Source organism: Aquarana catesbeiana, linkage group LG02, assembly GCF_042186555.1.
Source record: "Aquarana catesbeiana isolate 2022-GZ linkage group LG02, ASM4218655v1, whole genome shotgun sequence".
NCBI lineage: Eukaryota > Metazoa > Chordata > Amphibia > Anura > Ranidae > Aquarana > Aquarana catesbeiana.
The window spans coordinates 468,007,431-468,027,518 of NC_133325.1; the positions used below are offsets into that span (position 1 = coordinate 468,007,431).

At 41.7% G+C, this 20,088-nt stretch overlaps 1 protein-coding gene across 1 annotated transcript; it reads left to right on the forward strand.

The window, feature by feature from the left end:
- The first annotated feature begins 973 nt into the window (after positions 1-973).
- Positions 974-19,213, forward strand: BCAS2 (BCAS2 pre-mRNA processing factor). Its single transcript, XM_073615701.1, has 7 exons — positions 974-1,128; positions 4,344-4,436; positions 8,782-8,852; positions 9,412-9,573; positions 14,052-14,102; positions 15,433-15,513; positions 18,827-19,213. The coding sequence occupies exons 1-7, from the start codon at positions 1,003-1,005 to the stop codon at positions 18,945-18,947; spliced, it is 705 nt and encodes a 234-aa protein (XP_073471802.1). The 5' UTR covers positions 974-1,002; the 3' UTR covers positions 18,948-19,213.
- Positions 19,214-20,088: the final 875 nt, after the last annotated feature.

Here is a 20,088-nt window from a genome sequence, read left to right on the forward strand (position 1 = left end):
TTGCCGATTACCAGCATTCCTTTCCTCACGCTGTCACAGCATGAGGAGAAGAGACAGCTGGTAACCAGCTAGTGTGAAAGGGGTCATCTGCACTGATAATCAGGAAGCTGATCATCAGTGTCTTAATTATCAGTGCTGCCTATCAGTGCCAACCCGTGCTGCCAAACAGTGCCATTCAGTGCCTGCTCATCAGTGCTCATTAGTGCTGCCTCATCAGTTCCCATCAGTGTAGCCAATCAGTGCCCAATCAGTGTAGCCAATCAGTGCAGCCTCATCAGTAAAGAAGAAAAATTACCATTTGCAAAATTTTATAACAGAAACGAATAAAAACTTTGTTTTTTCCAAAATTGTTGGTCTTTTTTCGTTTGTTTAGCAAAAAATAAAAAATCCAGAGGTGATCAAATACCACCAAAAGAAAGCTCTAATGATAAAAATGTAATTTGGGTACAGTGTTGCATGACCGCGCAATTGTCATTCAAAGTGCAACAGCGCTAAAAGCTGGCCTGGGCAGGAAGGGGGGAAGTGCCCAGCAGGCAAGTGGTTAATTCATTTCAATCTAAATTGAGTCTAAATCATGTAGAAGAAGAGTTATGACTATTCGATTGATTGCTTATTCAATTGCTTTGATCGACTCCGTTATAAAACGGAAGCGTCTATGGCCACAATAATAGTCGGCAGGATCATGAGCATTGCAACTGTGATCTGGGTTGCAATCGTTGGCAGGCTCCAAGGCTAATTAACAAACGCACATATTTAAAACTGTTGCAATTTTTGAACGCTCTTTTCATTTCCCCCACACCTTCCACTCCGCTATTCTCTCTCACATCTCACTTTCCTCGCTACTGTCAGCGGCCGCGCTTTATAAACAAACTCACCACCAATCAGCCTTGACAAACGGTGTTAAGCCCGCCTTTCTTAGCGGCCAATAGGATTCCGTCTCTATGCCTCCCTATCAAACAGCAGCTCTCCATGCAGAAACGTGAACCTCGCTTGTAACTGCGCATGTGCGGCTTTCGTTTTTTGCCATGTTCCAAGATGGCGGGCACGAGCTTGGTTGCTGGTGATGTGGTGGTGGACGCTTTACCGTACTTTGACCAGGGTTATGATGCACAGGGGGTCCGGGAGGCGGTGAGTGCGGTGTTGCCCCTGGTCGGCTCATGGTTTTGGAAGTAGAGCAGCGGGCTTCGTGCCTTGTTGGATGGGTCACATGGGAGTGTAGAGCTGCTCTGGTCCCTTCTCTTTATATGTCAGTGTGTGTGTGCGCAATGTATGGGATAGGGGCGGCTACTGGCCGCTCTGCCACTTTACCTTTCACTTGTTAGGAACTTTGTGTTGTACACACAGGTAGGAGGACAATTCACTTCTCCATGGAGGAAACTTTACAATGATTCTCTACAGAGGGGCTGTGCCTGCACTGCGAGGGTTAATAGCTTGTTTTGTCCTGGGCGAAAGTAGGAACGCTTTTACTTACCCGATCCTCCGCCCCAGCGGTGCACTGTCCCTCTGCGTCATCACCTCCAATGCAGAGCATTGATTTTGATGACATCAGAATAGAAGACAACGTGGAGACCGGTCTAGCGGTGCAGGATAAGTAATTGAAGTCTTTTCTGTGTCTCTCCCAGACATAAATGAGATTTATAACCCTTGCAGAGCGAGCGCAACCAGGGAGTCCTTTCACACTGGGGCTGCCGTGCGTTAGCGGTGCTCGTTTTAGCTTTGCTTTACTGCTGTTCAAGCGGTGCTTTTAACCTCCCTGCTAGTGGCCAAAGACGGGGTTAAAAACGCCCCTTTTGTGCTTCGTAAGCACTGCCAGTTCATTGCAATGGGCAGGGGCGTTTTGGGAGCACAGTATACAGCAGGGATATGCAATTAGAGGACCTCCAGCTGTTGCAGAACTACAAGTCCCATTAGGCATAGCAAGACTCTGACAGCCACAAGCATGACACCCAGAGGCAGAGGCATGATGGGACTTGTAGTTTTGCAACAGCTGGAGGTCCGCTAATTGCATATCCCTGGTATACAGCGTTCCCGCACCACCCCAAAGATGCTGCTTGCAGGACTTTTTCTAGCGTCCCGCAAGCGCACCGCCCCAGTGTGAAAGCACTCGGGATTTCATATTGGGGCAGCATGGCAGGCAGTTTTCAGGTGCTTTACAGGTGTTCTATTTAGCGCTAAACCGCCTGAAAACTGCCTCAGTGGGAAAGGGGTCTTAAAGTTTGCTGGAGTTGGGCTGTAAAATAGAACTTTATGGTTTTGTTTCTACGCCTCTGCGTGTTTATTTTTTCTTCTTATGCCCTGCTACCATTCTGGCCTAAGCGCCACTGTCTTGCTCCTGCACCCCCCTGGGAAAGGCCAATTCTGCTGTGATAATTCACAGCAGAAGTGGGTCCCAGGTACTCAATGGCCTCCCGGCACCAACCTATCATTAGTTAAAGGAGAAGTCCAGCCTGGGCTTGTTTGGCCGGGCTTCTCCTATGGGTCACAGGAGTGCAATCCATTTTGCACTCCTGTGACCCGTTTTCAGCAGAGAGTGGTCTGCTGATGTCGCAGAAATCAGTCCAGGTACCGTGTCATCGCGACAAAGTCTGGGCCCGCCGGGTGCCTGGACTGAGACCTGTCTTAACCTCTCAGCAAGCCTCTGAGAACCTGTGATGGCCACTATCCACCCCTCAACAGCTCAGTGCTTCAATGAGTGTGGAGGAGCAGAGTGGAGAGCTGCTGATTGACAGTGAGCAGCTCTCTGCTTGGAGCTGTGAGAACCAAGCCATCGGAGATGTTCGATCGCTCAGTTCTCAGTGTAGAGGCGCCGGGGGACAGATGCAGCATCGGACCGATGTTGCATCCACCTAGGTAGGTATGATGGGGGGGGGGGGACCAAACCCATACTTCTCTTTTAAACACAGAGAACTGAAATATGCCTATGTAAACAAGGCATATCTCAGGTTTGACATGGGGGAAGGAATGTATTCTGTCTCTTTGCAAAGCAGAGACTAGAATTGATATCTTCCCCCTAGGGAAAGCAGCACACAAACATTGGCTAGACACACAGTTAACCCTTTGATCACCCTAGTTGTTTAACCCCTTCCCAGCCATTGTCATTAGAACAGTGACAGTGCATATTTTTAGCACTGATCACTGTATTAGTGTCACTGGTTCCCGTCAGTGTCCAATAGTCCGCCACAATATCGCAGTCCTGCTAGAAGTCGCTGATCGCCACCATTACTAGTATAAATAAAAATTCCATAAATATATTCCATATTTTGTAGATGCTATAACATTAGTGTAAACCGATCAATATACACTTATTGGAATTTTTTTTTTTTTTTTTTACCAAAGACATGTAGCAGAATACATATTGGCCTAAATTTATGAAGAAATTAGATTTTTTTTTTTTTTTTATTTCTTATTATTGGATAAGTTTTATAGCAGAAAGTAAAAAAAAAATTCAAAATGGTTTGGTCTTTTTTTTTTTTTTTTGTTTGTAGCGCAAAAAATAAACGCAGTGGTGATCAAATACCACCAAAAGTAAGCCCTCTATTTGTGGGGGAAAAAAAAATGACATACGTTTTATTTGGGTACAGCGTCGCATGACCACGCATTTGTCAGTTAAAGTAATGCAGTGCTGTATCACAAAAAATGGCCTGGGGGGGGGGGGGGGTGTTTAAATCTTCCGGTGGTTAAGGTGGAACTATATATATATATATATATATATATATATATATATATATATATATATATATATATATATATATATATATATATATATATATATTCCTCATTTACACACCGAAGTGTATTCCTTTGATCTAAAGGACAAATCGTTACAATGTTTATACTTAGTTCCACTGCTAAAGAATGTTGTGATACTTGGCAGACTACCTGGTTTTTTTTTTTTTTTTTTTTTTTTTGTCGGCTTCAGCAGAGCAGAGAGAATTCTCTGCATGGACAGAATCGGGAAATATTTTGCCAAGATCGCAAGGGGGAAAAAATAACGATTAATCGTGCAGCTCTAAAGCAAAGTGAAACTTTAGTATTCAACACTTTCGGGGGGGTCACATTCCAGAACCCCTGCTGTGCTTGGCCCTTACCTTGTGCAGTGAGGGATCCTGAACCCAACACTCCTGGAAGTGTCAGTCTGAAGATTCTTTGGGCAGCAGTTTCTCTTCCCTAAAGTGGAAAGCAATGCGCATTTTTTTTTGGCCAGGCCATTCAGTCGCTTTGATATGGGAGTAGTTAAAGCATTTCATCCAGTTCACCTTGTGTGTGTGTTTTTTTAACTTTTTTTTTTTTTTTTTTTTTTTTTTTTTAAATTTTAATGCATTCTGTGTGTTTTATGTATCTAGGCAGCAGCTCTGGTGGAAGAGGAGACCAGAAGATATCGCCCAACAAAAAACTATCTGAGTTATTTGCCCACTCCTGACTACTCAGTGTTTGAGGTATTCTGACTTATTTGGGATTTATATGTAACCCCTCGCCTTGTAAATGACCTGTTTAGTTTTAAATAGAAATGAAAGGCACTTTTTTTTTTTTTTTTTTTTTTTTTTGTGTGTATATGTACAGCATCTCACCATGGAGTACACCCCTCACATTTTTGTAAATATTTTATTCTATCTTTTCATGTGACAACACTGAAGAAATGACACTTTGCTACAATATAAAGTAGTGAGTGTACAGCTTGTATAACAGTGTAAATTTGCTGTCCCCTCAAAATAACTCAACACACAGCCATTAATGTCTAAACCGCTGGCAACAAAAGTGAGTACACCCCTAAGTGAAAATGTCCAAATTGGGGCCAAAGTGTCAATATTTTTTTGTGGCCACCATTATTTTCCATCACTGCCTTAACCTCTTGGTCATGAAGTTCACCTGAGCTTCACAGGTTGTCACTGGAGTCCTCTTCCACTCCTCCATGACGACATCACGGAGCTGGTGGATGTTAGAGAGCTTGCGCTCCTCCACCTTCCGTTTGAGGATGCCCCACAGATGCTCAATAGGGTTTAGTTCTGGGGACATGCTTGGCCAGTCCATCACCTTTACCCCAAGCTTCTTTAGCAAGGCAGTGGTCATCTTGGAGGTGTGTTTGGGGTCGTAATCATGTTGGAATACTGCCCTGCGGCCCAGTCTCCGTAGGGAGGGGATCACGCTCGGCTTCAGTATGTCTCAGTACATGTTGGCATTCATGGTTACCGCAATGAACTGTAGCTCCCCAGTGCCGACAGCACTCATGCAGCCCCAGACCATGACACTCCCACCACCATGCTTGACTGTAGGCAAGACACACTTGTCTTTGTACTCCTCACCTGGTTGCTGCTGCACACGCGTGACACCATCTGAACCAAATAAGTTTATCTCGGTCTCATCAGACCACAGGACATGGTCCTAGTAATCCATGTCCTTAGTCTGCTTGTCTTCAGCAAACTGCAGGTTTTCTTGTGCATTATCCTTAGAAGAGGCTTCCTTCTGGGATGACAGCCATGCAGACCAATTTGATGCGGTGTGTGGCGTATGGTCTGAGCACTGACAGGCTGACCCCCCCCCACCTCTTCAACCTCTGCAACACTCATAAGTCTATTTCCCAAAGACAACCTCTGGATATGACGCTGAGCACATGCACTCAACTTCTTTGGTCGACCATGGCGAGGCCTGTTCTGAGTGGAACCTGTCCTGTTAAACCGCCATGTTGAACTTTCAGTGACCAGTATGAGAGAGCGATGACACCAAATTTAACATACCTGCTCCCCATTCACACCTGAGACCTTGTAACACTAACAAGTCGAATGACACTGGGGAGGGAAAATGGCTAATTAGGCCCAATTTGGACATTTTCACTTAGGGGTGTACTCACTTTTGTTGCCAACGGTTTAGACATTAATGGCTGTGTGAGTTAATTTTGAGGTTTTGGGATTTTGAGATTTTGCCACTCATCATGGTAAGAATTTCAAGGACTGGTCAGTCCTAGCCATTGAATCTATACCCTTGGGTGACAAGACGGAGAACGATAGATTTCTGCGTTTGTCAATGTGAAACCATGTGGATATATAACAGGGATATGCAATTAGCGGACATCCAGCTGTTGCAAAACTACAAGTCCCATCATGCCTCTGCCTGTCATGCTTGTGGCTGTCAGTCTTGCTACGCCTAATGGGACTTGTAGTTCTGCAACAGCTGGAGGTCCACTAATTGCATATCCCTGATATATAAGCTCAATACTTTTTCACCCAATGGGTTGAATGAGGAACTTGAAGTCCATACAGTCATCAAATTCATTTCAGTTTCCTCCCGCTTGGTTCTGTTTTTTACACTTTTGTGTATATATGCAATTCATTATTTCTGAGAACTTAATACTTTCTTTATACGTCTCTCTTTGACATGGTGCTATGTGTGTTTTTCCATACACATATTTTATCATTTTTTATATGTATATTAGTCGATATGTAGGGGGGGTATATATTATACATTTTTTATTACACCTAATATGTGTAATTTTTCACGTGTATACATTACTAATTTTAGCTGTACACTTACTAATTTACATAGCAAAGTGTAATTTCTTCAGTGTTGTCACATGAAAAGATAGAATAAAATATTTACAAAAATGTGAGGGGTGTGAGATACAATATCTCTCAAGTCGGAAAGAGGAGAGGCATATTAAAAGTAAAAGAAAATCCCACATTTTGGTTTGACACCGGAACAGTAGTAGAGGGGAAATCTTCCAGTGGGGATGCTAGTTCTGGTGACCCTGGCACCACCCTGGGATACCCTCACTTTGGATGGATTTTTTCTTATGTCCTGTTGTGGCTATGGGACAGGAAGTGAAGGAGAATCTTCCCTATTGGACACAGATGACAAAAAAAAAGTGATGGGCAACCCTCACTTACTCTATCCAAAATGAAGGAAAAAGTTTTGCCTTTAGTTATTCTTTAAAGAATATCTAACACCCCCCAAAAAGAAGATTTATACAGCTTACTAGTCCTTGGATAAGGTGGTTGTATTTTCCTTCTTCCTTCTTTCTTTTTCATAGAGAGAAAAAAAAAAACTTTTTAAACACATTGAACAAGACACGAAAAGGATGCTCTGACACAGAGCGGGGATTTTACATCCGCTAAAATTTCACGTGTTTTTATTTCATCGATTCATATTAAAAAATATATAGTGGTAAAGTGAAAAAGGACATCTGAAGGTTCACTAAAAACAGGATCATTTCATTTTGGATATTTACAGACATGATCTATAAAAGATGGTGATCGTGGTATACTAATCCTGATATGTTTTGCTGATAGGCTTCTTTAGGAGATATGTTACCGCACCAATTTGATATACAAGACAAGGAATTGGTTGCACACTGGAACTCCAAATTTTCTCGATGTCATCTTTATTGTCAAAAAAGGGTCAGACAGATACAGGCAATGGTAGACATTTTCACAAGCAATAGCTTGTGGGTTGTGAACAAGAAAGCTATTGCTTGTGAAAATGTCTACCATTGCCTGTATCTGTCTGAGCCTTTTTTGACAATAAAGATGACATCGAGAAAATTTGTAGTTCCAGTGTGCAACCAATTCCTTGTCTTGTTCGTCTTCCACGGTGGTGAGCCGGGGTCTGCACCTGTGATCCATACTGCACCTGAGTTTGCCTGAAGCGGTGTGCTTCTCTCTCTACCAATTTTATATAGCTGTATGAACATCAATCTAAAAGCTGTATGACAGTGTTGGCGAACCTTGGCACCCCAGATGTTTTGGAACTACAATTCCTATGATGCTCAACTACACTGCATAGTGTATGAGCATCATGGAAAATGTAGTTCCAAAACTTCTGGGGTGCCAATGTTCGCCATCACTGCTGTATGACATCAAAGTCCATAGGTTCAGCGGGGGGGGGGGGGGGGGGGGCGTTACACCCAAAGGAAAGGGCAAGGTAATGAAATGTTAACTGAAGGAGGAGTAATTTGGTCCAATAATGACTGTCCATTAATTGCACAAGAGTCTATGAATCGGCTTCCCCAGTCTGCCCAGGGGGCGATTCCAAACAGGCACTCCCTCCAGAAGAAGGACTGACTGTTCCAAGTCAAACACACCTAGTCCGTGCACGCCGACCCCTTACATTGGTTTGCTCAAGATTTAAAGCCACTGCAGATGCAGCTGACATATATTTCCAGGTGTGCTTTATGTTCTGTTGTTCGCTTTGGTTTTTCTTGCTGGCTGATATGTCATTGATGCGTCTTGTAGTGGCATGGGGGCTGGTGGATCAAACCAATGCACATGATGGGGTGCACATGATGGGGTACATGGGCATCCGACACTCCTGGAAGTGTCGGATAGGAAGATCCTTTCCAAGGCCATTTTTAGCAAATTGGTAATCTAAACCAGCAGTGCTAGCAAGGCAAGTTAGAATTTCTTTAAAAAAAAGATAGAAATATTTATACATTTATTTATGTAATCCCAGGCAGCGGAGCTTTTTTTAAAGCAAATTCTTCTGCTCCTAGGCAGGGTAACAAGGTCCACTTTTTAACAAGCTGAGTAGGTATCTTGCACTTCCCTGCCAGTGCTCCTCCACCACATCAGTCCACCACCAGAGGCCTGAAAAGTCCAGTGTTGGAACTTAATACTCACCTCTCCACCTCAACAATATAGCCGTGCTGTCACATAGGGAAGGGGGTGCTCCGTATTATAAATTGCCCCCACTATGAGAAACGCATCAACACTGCTGTGGAGAACTTCTTTATTCAAGTCGGGTAACTCATCGCTCTTTGTATTATGTGGCCTTTTTTTTTTTTTTTATTTGCAGACTGAAATAATGAGGAACGAGTTTGAAAGACTAGCTGCTCGACAACCGCTTGAACTTCTCAGCATGAAAAGGTGGCTTTTATTTTTTATGTTTTTATATTTGTATGGCCCCTCACATTCCCAGCATGTAATCATGCATATCTACGCTTATCTGTTCTTTGTTTTAAGGCTATAAAGTAAATATATTCAGATACGTAATCTGTTTTTAAATGTTGCAGACATTGCTTTGATTACCCAGTTGTCTATGTCTATGCACAGATTCTGTGAATTGTTAATACTGGCTACAAATTCTGTGCTTTGCAAATATGTATTTATATCTTTAGTTATTCATACAGGGTGCAGTGTAAAGCTGCAGTAAATGCTATGCTTTTATGCCTTTTGTCATATTTTTGTGTCCTTCATTGTGAATGATACAGAAAAATTGTGTGTGTGTGTGTATATATTATATTATATTATAATATAATATAATATAATATATTCTATTTTATTTTTTTCTTCCTTCCTGAAATGCAATATTCCTCTTTGTAAAAATGTGTGAAGCTTGTAATAAAAACAAAATTCATAAAATATGTTTAGACATGTCCTGAAAATGAGATTCATCATAACGCTGTTTTTGTTTTCTACTATTCAGATATGAATTACCTGCCCCTTCTTCGGGTCAGAGGAATGACATCACAGCATGGCAGGAGTGCGTCAATAACTCAATGGCACAGCTGGAGCACCAGGCTATTCGAATTGAGAACCTAGATATTATGTCCCAGCATGGCTGCAATGCATGGAAAGTCTATAATGAGTGAGTTATTATTATTATTATTATTATTATTATTATTATTATTATTATATTTTTTTATTTTTTTTTTGAATGGCTTTGCAAACTTGTGGCAAACAGTAACTGAATAAACAAAATATTGAATTTGGTAGCATAAGCTGTCACTCTACTTTTGCTGCAGCTGTGTATGGTCCCAACTAGAGATGTACTTTTTTTTGGAAAATTAGGAAGCCATCGGAAAAATACAATTTCTGGGAAAAAAAAAATGTAATGTGAATTAGTTTTATGAATTGAAAGTCTCTTTCTGTTATACTGGGAAGATGAAATGCAGTATATAAAACGCTTATTCAGTAAATTAAACTTGGATTTTTTTTTTTTTTTTTTTTTTTTTTTTTACACAAATGGAATAACCAGGACTGTAGATGTTAACATTTTAAACTACACATGAGATTGGGTAACCGCCCCTTTTCCTCATAATAATATAAAAGCTTCCTACCAATATACATTTTCAGTTATCGACCAATGCTGATCCAGCAGAATATATTGCTCTTGCAAGAGCTTGATCAATGTTCTCTTGATTTTCAGGTGTCATTTTATCTCAAAATTAAGGTATTTTGTATTTTTGGGAGGTTGTGGTTTGTAACACTTCCTTACTTGCAGATGCTGCTGGTGTAGAAACACTAGATCCAGAAGCAGCAGAAAGAGAGTGTTTCTGGAGTGAGAACTCTTGGAGGGAAAAGCTACTCGTACTTTCATTCTGGTCCTCATCATTTAATTCCATAAAGTGTTTTTAAATGTCTTAAGGGCACCTCTGCCATGCAAGTATGTGTTTTTTGTAATCCTTATAGCATTTGGAAAACAATATTTGCTCCTTCTCTATCCAGTGATGTACACAAGTGCTTCGGCCATCTGGGACTCTCCCTTCTGATTGGCTGAGACACAGCAGCGGCGCTATTGCCTCCCACTGCTGTCAAAGTCAGTTAGCCAATCAGGAGAGAGAATGGACGCACAGAGCTGTGGCTCGGCTTGGGTGCCCCCATAGCAAGCTTCTTGCAGTGGGGGCACTCAACAGGAGGGGAGGGGCCAGGAATACAGGCAAGTAACCCGAGAAGAGGAGGATCCAGGCTGCTCCGGGCAAAACCATTTCACGGAGCAGGTAAGTTTAATGTGTGTGTGATGTTGTGTGTTTTTTTTTTTTTTTTTTTTTTTTTTTTTTTTGTTATTTTTAAAGGAAAAAAAAAAAAAACATACTTTATAATCACTTTAAGACTTTTTGCATAAAGTCTCAAATCTTTCATTAAAGTGACTGTAAAGGGTTTGTTTAAAAAAAAAAAAAATGTCATACTTGCCTCCACTGTGCAGCTCGTTTTGCACAGAGCGGTCCCGAACCTGCTCTTCTGGGGTCCCTAGGCGGCTCTCGCGGCTCCTCCCCACATCAGATAACCCCCTGGGAGAAGCGCTCTCCCAGGGGGTTACCTTGTGGGCGCGCTTCCGAGTCCAGCATTCGGCGTCCATAGAGGCCGAATGCATGATTCGGCCCAGTGCCCGCTTCATTGGATTTGATTGACAGCAGCGGGAGCCAATGGCTGTGCTGGTATCAGTCTATCCAATCAAGAGCCGAGAACCCCGGGCAGAGAGCGCGTCCCCGTGGGTCAAGTTCTAGGACTCAGGTAAGTAAAACAAGGGGGCGGTCACTGCCAGGTGTTTTTTCTCCTTAATGCATAGGATGCATTAAGGTGAAAAAACACAAAGGTTTGCAACCCCATTTAAGGTTATATTGTTTAAATACTGTCATAGATCTAAAACATTTTCTACGACTTTTTTTTTTTTTTTAATTTTACACACATGCTCATTATTGCATGAAAACAGAAGTGGCTTCATGCAATAAATATTGCTGTAGGGCTTCCAGCAAAGTGCTGGTTATCAAATTATTGTATTTATTGAACAATATCTGTGCAGCTGGCCAAAAATAGCGGTTGAGCATACCTGTAACTTGCACATGAAGTGGTGCAAGAGATAAAGCAGCAGGTCACTGCATAATTAAGGCTACATTCACACCAGCTATTAGGGCCAGTGTGAATAGTAGTGGCAGGATTTGGAGATTCCTGCTGTGGCTCTCAGTGGCTAGGTGCTGCCTTCCCTGTTCACATTGACAGGTCAATGGCGGCGGTAGCTATTCACGGCTCTCTGCACAGCCAGCTATTACCTGCGGTGATCACTGCTGGACATCCAGCCAGAATAGCTGGTGCCACCTGTGACCTGCCATTATAGTGAACAGGGCCAGTGGCCGCAGCTAGCTGCTGAGAGCCGCAGCAAGAACTGCAGCAGCAATTCGATTTGGCCTTAATCGCCAGTGTGAGTGTAGCCTAAGGACAGGTAAAAGTGTATTTCTTTCAATATTTTTTTCAATTAAAAGGAAAATTAACGTGGAATTTATCATAAACCTTTATCTGAAATATAGAAAAATTCCAAACTGTTTACATCGGCAGCAGATTTGTAACTTTCCCTTGCGTCCCAATTAAAGTCCTAAGTTCGCTCCCCCCCCCCCCCCCCCCATTGCTTGCATTGATTAGGGATGGAGATGCTCATGATTGTAGCCCATCGCTCTCTTATGGCGGATTCCTACCGGCCGTAATTCAGCATGCTTTTATATGGAACGTTCACTGCACTGACAGTTTACATATTTTGATCTTTCACTACTTTATATATATTTTTTACTCCCTGTGGCCAGACTGGGTTTGTGTGACTCATTGTCGGTGGGTGGGCAGATGTCCTGTTTCCCGGGAGCTGCGATGCATGCTGGTGTTTGCCCTCCTACCTTCCCTCCACAGGGTTGGGGGTGGGTGGCTGGGCGGATCTTTCCACTGTGCATCGGTGCCACGCCCCGGCACTGTGCATATGACTTCCTTGTTTGGGCGTCGCACACACAGACGTCCGGTATGTCAGCTGGGCTGACATGTGGTGAGCTTCTCTGGCATTTGCCGAGGTTTTGCTCTGTGTCGTACCTGTGTGACGCTGAGGGGGAGCTGGCGTTCCATGCTGGGGCTGCATCTCACTCCCTGCTTCATGGTATTCAGAGATGGTGCTGATACAACCTATGTACACCCTGATCTTCTCCCATCTATGTGGCTTCAAACATCACATGCATTTTTCAAGGTAATCTTCCGGTGCTTTTTTTCAATCACCTTGGTGATATCTGCAGCTTATACCATCTCGTTTTTTGTTACTTGTATCATCATAGATACGTTTTATATATTTCCTACATTATAGAAGTCCCCTCCATTGCGGGGTGTTGGTGTGTGGTCCGGTGTTCCTCGTTGAGGTCCCGCTCTCAGCTCCCGGGCCAGGCTCCATGGCTTACCCCTGGCTTTGTTTTGTTGCACGGTCCCAGTTTTGGCTATCATGTGAGTAACCTTTTTGGCGTGGCCCATTATGCCCAATTTCCCCCTTTTTCTGCTGATTTTGTTAGACCCATGAAACTATATTGCTTTTCATACATTTTTTTTTTTTTATAGAATTTAGATGCATCTGGCTCCTGAACAGTGGATTGAAGTCCATGAAACGCAGCGTCGGGCCTATCTTTGATGCATCAAACACACATTGACCAATTTTCAGATGTTTTTTACTTCACATGACTTTTATCTTGCTTGGGAGATTAAGATGCATAATTGTACCTACCCATGTCCCATGGTTGTATATACATAGATTTATTGTTTATATGCGATTATTTTATGTCTAATGTTTGCAGTGCGTTTTTATGCCACGTTGATCATTGGTCCTTAATAAACATACATATGTTTGCACCTCTGAGTGTGATTGGGCTGCATCATGCGCACCTCATTTAAAGTCCCAACCTCCCCCCCCCTCTTTTTCATAAGATGCAGCTTTGAAACAAGAAAAAGTACCATCCACAATGCTGCTTTTTTTTTTTTTTTTTTTTTTTGGACGCAATTTCAGTTTTTGTTTTTTTTTTTTTTGTTTTGTTTTTTTTAATCCAGCAAATGCAGAGCTTATTTACGTGCCTGTGTGTACAGGCACAGTTTAAACAATGGGATCCATTTTAGATTGATTAAAAGAAAATACAAAACTGTGCTGAGCTTTTTGAAGCTGCAGTGTACAAATATGGAAACAAAATGTACCTACGGCACCCTTACGCAAAGATCTCTGGAGATCTAGGGTGATTATTACATGACTGGAATGATGGGGCTGGCAAAATGTATGCAGCGATAGCTATGTAGCGTTGAGGTGGGGAGGAGAAAAAATGGGGTTAGGGAAGGTGACTTGTGATGGGGGGAGGAATCGGAGGGCAGCAGGCCAGGCTGGAGAGTTCTGCTCAAGAGAATGCTAAGATATTAACTTGTGTTCTTCGCTTTAAATCAGTAGCGAATGCTCACCCTTCACTTTCAGGGTAGACATCTGCCTGTCCATGATCATATTTGAAGGTTAATATAAATGGGTCAGTTCTGTCCAATGTCTGATATTCCGATTTGTTGTCTTTTTAGAAACCTTGTGCGTATGATTGAAACTGCACAAAAAGATCTTCAAAAATTAAGGTAAGGGCTTCCTTTTTTTTTGTTTTTGTATTTTTGCTACTGAAAGACAGGATGAGCCTTTCACTTGAACTTTTATAAACCTTGTTCGGCAATACTGCCACTATCCTTTTCTATCCTCTCCTATCTTTAAACTTTTTAGTTTTGAAAGATGCTCTTCCCCCATACCCTGAAGTAGCAGGATAATATATGTAGTGGATTTGGTGATGTGGTAAAGGAAGGTATAGGCATTTAAAGGCTGCATAGAACAATGTAGGGGTGATTTGAGGTGTTTCCTTTGCAGTTAGTAGTAGAATTTGAATTACTCTTGTGAGTTTAAATGTATAAACAGGTCCAAACAGACCTGCTGCTGTCTCCCACACTGTCCAGTCCCCTCCCGCGTATCGACACAGGGATATGAAGTGTCTTCCTCGGGGGGATAGACGCGTTATATCCCTCTGTCGATACGTATGAGGGAGGGGACAGGACGGTGTAGGAGACAGCAGCAGGCCTGTTTTGGATGCAGAGGGACACGCAATCTCAGTGCTTTTGGCTTGTCAAAGAGTGGTGCACTGAAGCACCTGTACCATGTGAGTACCCTGGAAAAGGGTTTTTGTTTTAAATACTTTTTAAAACGGTATTACACTATCCAGTTCTTATATGCATGTGGAGACAACGCTACTGGGCAGCTTAGGATCCCATAGGTCCATCTTCACAGAACCCAGAGGTGGTTCGCAGGCGTGTACAGACCAAGCTTAATTGTGAGGTCACACACCCTGAAGTGAGCATACTCACACGGGGGGGGAGCACAAGTGTTGTCACCTGAACACGTTTGAAACACTACAAGTTTTTTGGATCGTGTTTTAAATGCACTTTGATTCATTGTGCAAAAATAGTTTTGATTTACTTTTTAATACTGTATCGTGTCACTAGCACATAGAATTCTATTCATCGCTGTAAGATTTGGAGCATGTTAAATGAAATTGATATATTATGCAATTTTGAATATTACTTTGCGTTTTTTGTCACAATGCACTTTGGCATTTTATTTTTCTAAAAAAATTGTTTTCAAATAGCATGTATTGTAGTGTGTGGGGGTTTTTTTTGTGGATTTTTTTTTTTTTTTTTTTTTATGAGCAGTTGTTTAACGCAGCATTCATATACATTTCATTTATGCAGCACGAATGTATGGGACATGATCAGTGACAGCAGCTGAATATCTAGTCTTTTAAAGTACATTCATTATTGGTAACTTGCAAGATTTTCTGTTTACACTTGTCAATTTGTTTAGTGATATTTAATCCCTTTTTTTTTTTTTTTTTTTTTTTTTTTTTTTTTTTTTTTTTCCTTCTAGAAAGCGTATTCAGGATTTGAACTGGCAGAGAAAAAACTCTCAACTTACATCAGGTGCCAAATTGAGAGAAATGGAGTCAACGTAAGTGAAAGATATTTTTGCATACCTACTCAGTAAGACCCCACTGGGGCCACGTTTAACCACTTCAATACCAGACACTTTGGCCCCTTCCTGCCCAAGCCCTTTTTTGGTTTTCAACGCTGTCGCGCTTTGAATGGCCATTGTGCGGTCATGCTGACTGTACCCAAACAAATATTTTTTTTTATCATTTTTGTAAAAAAATATCAAAGTTAGACAAGTTTTTTTTTTTTTTTTTTTTTCCTTTGTTTCTGTTATAAAATTTTGTAAATTTAAGTTTTTTTTTTTTTTTGTTTTTTTTGTTTTTTTTGTTTTTTTTGTTTTTTTTTCCCACCAACGGCCACTGATGGGGAGACATCTGGCAGGCATTCAAAGTGGGCACTGATTGGCATCTTTTAGGGCACTGTGGCATCCCTGGTGGCCATGGGGGGCATAACTGCTCATCAATGTGTGGTGGGTGCCTGGTGGTCCAGTGTGGGCATCCGCAGGGGGGGGGGGGGGGGGGGCTGCTGCGCTGATAAACTATCAGCACAGATCCCCCTGTCAGAGCCACTGATCGGCTCTCCTCTACTCGCGTCTGTCAGACGTGAGTGAGGAAAAGCCGATAAACTGCTTCCTGTTTACACTGTGGTCAGTCGTGATTGGATACGGCTGATCATATGGTAAAGAGCCTCCGTCAGAGGCTCTTTACCGAGATCGGTGTAGCGGTGTGTCAGACTGACATGCCACACGACCGATCGCGCGCCGGCAGTTATCCTGCTGGATGTCATGACGCCCAGTTAGGATAACTGAACCACCAACCAAAACCAAAAAGCGCCGCTTAACCACTTCCCGCCCGGCCTATAGCAAAATGATGGCCGGGCGGGAAGTGGTTAAGCGGCGCTTTTTGGTCGCAAGCAGGGCGCTTTTAACCCCTAAGAAGGGGTTAAAAACACCCGTGTTGCGGCATTTCCGAATCGCTTTTCATGCGCTTTGGAAGCACTACCCATTCATTTCAATGGGCAAGGCATTTTGGGAGCGCTGTATACAGCAAAACAAAATTCTTTGGGAACTGTAGCCAATTTTGTGTCTCATTGTAAACAACCTCCTGACCTTACAACAGAGGTGAATTGGCTTGGCTGACCAAATAACGATGCCTATACTATAAACTAAGGATCTGTCCCCTTAAAATTTAGTATATATCCATTTTTGTATGTTTCAGAGTTAAACCACCTGACAATGTTTTGTATTCTGTTGATGAGATTTGTGCACTTGAGCTCCTTAGTATCCCCTAAGTCGGGGGTCGGCAACCCGTCGATCGCAGCTATCTGACAGGTAGACCACGATCCGACTTGCCCGCCAGCTCCTGCCACCTGTGCGATCTACATGTGAAGCTGAGCTGCGTTAGCAGAGCTAGCAGAAAAAAAACACAATGGGGTTGATTTACTAAAACTAGGGAGTGTAAAATCTGGTGCAGCTCTGCATAGAAACCAATCTGCTTCCAGGTTTTATTATCAAAGCCTTATTGAACAAGCTGAAGTTAGAAGCTGGTTATCTAGCATGCACAGCCACACCAGATTTTGCACTCCAGGTTTAGTAAATCAACCCTACTGTTCATCTGAGAGTCTGCTCCTTCCTCTTACAACTGTGAAGGAGAGGAAGTGAGGATTTATCAATGAAGGGATAAACAGCTGATAGAGCTGCACAATTCTGGAAAAAAATTAGGATTGCGACTCTCACAATTGTCGGCGCAACATCCTCTTTAACATCTGTGGGGGAATTAGCTCGTGGGGATCACCTTTTCTGAATGACAGTCAGCAAACGGGCACTTTCTTCAAAATCTGGTGGATGCCAGGTCTATTTGCAGGAGGTTTGCAAAATAAAAACAACCAGTAAATGAAATCCTTGCCGTCTGGCGCTAATTAAACCAATAGTCTCCTCTCTATACAGTGCGGGGCTGGTCCCCGTCACCCACAAAAAAATGTGGAAAAGCAAACCTTTTAGTCCAACACCCAGAGCTCCTCTCACTCAGGTTCCTTCCTGAGTCTCAAAACCAGAACGACCTGCTGTGCTCTCTTCCTGGATGTGGACCCAAACATCCGGACCGGAACCCAGCCTGCTACAGAGGCTGAAAAAAACGCGCCGGATTCCAGTTCAGTCTTTTACAATGGAACGAATGCGAGGTGAAATGTACCTATTATCGTGTATCTCACCTCGCATTTTTTCCCCATAAATTGCGCTTGAAAGACTGCTCCGCAAACACAATGTGACATAAAATATTGCATTTTATTCTCTAGGGTCTCTACTAAAAAAATATATAATGTTTGGGGGCTCTATGTAATTTTCTAGCAAAAAATACAGATTTTTAGCTTGTAAGCAACAAGCGTCAGAAAAAGGCTTAGTCTTTTAAGTGGGTAAACTGCCCTCATTTACAGACCGAAATTCATCCTTTTGCTCTAAAAGAACCAAATGATACATTGTTTGTTTATAGTTATCGCTAAGCAATGTTGATAAACATTTGCCGGAGGCTACAAAGAATTGTGGAAATACCGGATTAAGATTGTGAGGGGCGGTTGAATTGAGATTGCGATTCTTTAACGATTAGTCGTGCAGCTCTAACAGCTGATGTAGATTCATGGTGGGAGGTTTAACTGACTGTGGGGCTGTTTCTTTTCTTTTTTTTTTTCCATTCATATTTTATATCTTAGTATTTTAATGATGCGCTTTATCTAGTGCACCATTACCAAGGTCCAAGTTTAACCACTTCAATACCAGCATGTTTCTTACAAAAGATTGTGGCAAAAAATTATATTACCTTGGGGTGTCTGCTTTTGTTCCAAACTTTTTTTTGTTTTGTTTTGTCTTATAATTGAAATTAAGGGAAACGTGTGTGTGTGTGTGTTTGTTTTTTTTTGTTTTTTTTTTTTTAAATAGTAAAACATAAAGTGACTAATATCATCCAAAACAAGCTCTATCTGTGACAATTACTTGGTCAATGCAACATATATTTTCAATGTTGCATTGACTGAAGATTTACCTAGTAGTGAAGTTATTACAGGCTAGTACTGCAGTGGTTAAAAAGACTGGACATTTCAGACACCCCTATATGATTTTGCTATAAAGTGCCACTATTATTCTTGTCTTTTTATTGTGGGCTTAAGGGATGACGTCTTTCTCAGCATGTTATCTTGTGTTGTACGTTTTTGGTGTATTTGATTAGAGAAAAATGATTGCTCTGTATATTCATTTGTCACCCTTTTTCAACACTAAAATGTTCACCAATTCTCAGTGCATGTAACCTTAAATTTTATTTTTTTTTTTTTTTCCTCCTTTTCAGGTGGGTATCCCTTGTAAGTAAGAACTATGAGATCGAGCGTGCTATTGTGCAACTAGAAAATGAGATCCAGCAACTCAAGCAGAGTGATGGGGAGAACAAAGAAAATATAAAAGACTATTAATAGCAGTGTGTGTTTTTTTTTTTTTTTTTTTTTTTTTTTGTTTTTTTGTTTTTTTGTTTTTGTTTCTGTTTTTTTGTTTTTTTTGTTTTTGTTTTTCCTAAAGACAACTTTTTTTTTTCCCCCACATCTTTTTTCTTTATTGGAATTATTTTTTTTTTTTGTTTTGTTTTTTTGCAGATCTGTTTTTTCTAATCTGAATTTACCTGCACATACATGTTGCATATCATTGTAATGGTTACAGTTCATAAATTGTATTTTGTCTAGTGTTTTGTTATAGCTTTTTCTCCAATGGTGAACCTTTAGACTTTATTTTTTTTTATTTTGAGGCCCGGTTCACACCTATGTAAATTGGATGCGGCTTACACCACATCCAATTCGCATGACATTTTAAAATACATTAATTTGAATGAGGCTGGTTCACATATGTGCGTTGCATTCGCACACCGCATAGCCCAAAAAACGTGTGTGTTTTCTGGGTTTTGCGGTGCGCATTGCAAGCACATTATCTTCTGTGGGAATGCATCTGATTCACAGATGCATTCTGTTGTGAACAGGATAAAATCCTGATGCAATCCTGACATGAAACGCTGAACAACTGATTTTTCTCTTCGCAGCGAAACCTGAGCTTCAATTCGCACCGCACATGTGTGAACGGGGCCTAAAATTTGTGCCCAAGACCATACAGCACATGATGCCAGCTATTAACTTTGCTATTAAGAAAATCTCTCCTCTTTTGCGGTTTATAGTTTTACTTTCCTAGTGGGCCCTAACTTAAAGCAAAACTTTACTCCTATTTACTTGATAACCAAAAAAAAAAAAAATGTTCTCTAGCAAGGAACATACATTTTAAATTAATTATGCTACCAAAATTGGCATGTGCTGTACATTGCCTCAGCATTGTTGCTGTTTCTTCTTGGTGGAGGCTGCCATTTTTTCTGAAGCCCCTGAGCAGCACTAATCTTTAGGGTGTCAGCAGATCGGCATCTCTACATTACTGAGCATGTTCAGAGCAGAGTGAGACAGTTTATTACTGTTTTTTAAACTGTATAGGCACTTATTTGTATTGTTTTACATGGCTATATCCGCAAAAGGGGCGAGCCTGAAGTGATCTAGCAGTACCTAATTTTCTGACCAAAGTTCC

Bases quoted from the DNA above. Each gene is read 5' to 3' on its own strand.
- BCAS2 (XM_073615701.1), top strand. From the start codon at position 1,003: ATGTGCGGCTTTCGTTTTTTGCCATGTTCCAAGATGGCGGGCACGAGC. The intron at 1,129-4,343 runs GTGAGTGCGGTG...TTATGTATCTAG, and splicing joins CACAGGGGGTCCGGGAGGCG to GCAGCAGCTCTGGTGGAAGA. The intron at 14,103-15,432 runs GTAAGGGCTTCC...TTTTCCTTCTAG, and splicing joins AAAGATCTTCAAAAATTAAG to AAAGCGTATTCAGGATTTGA.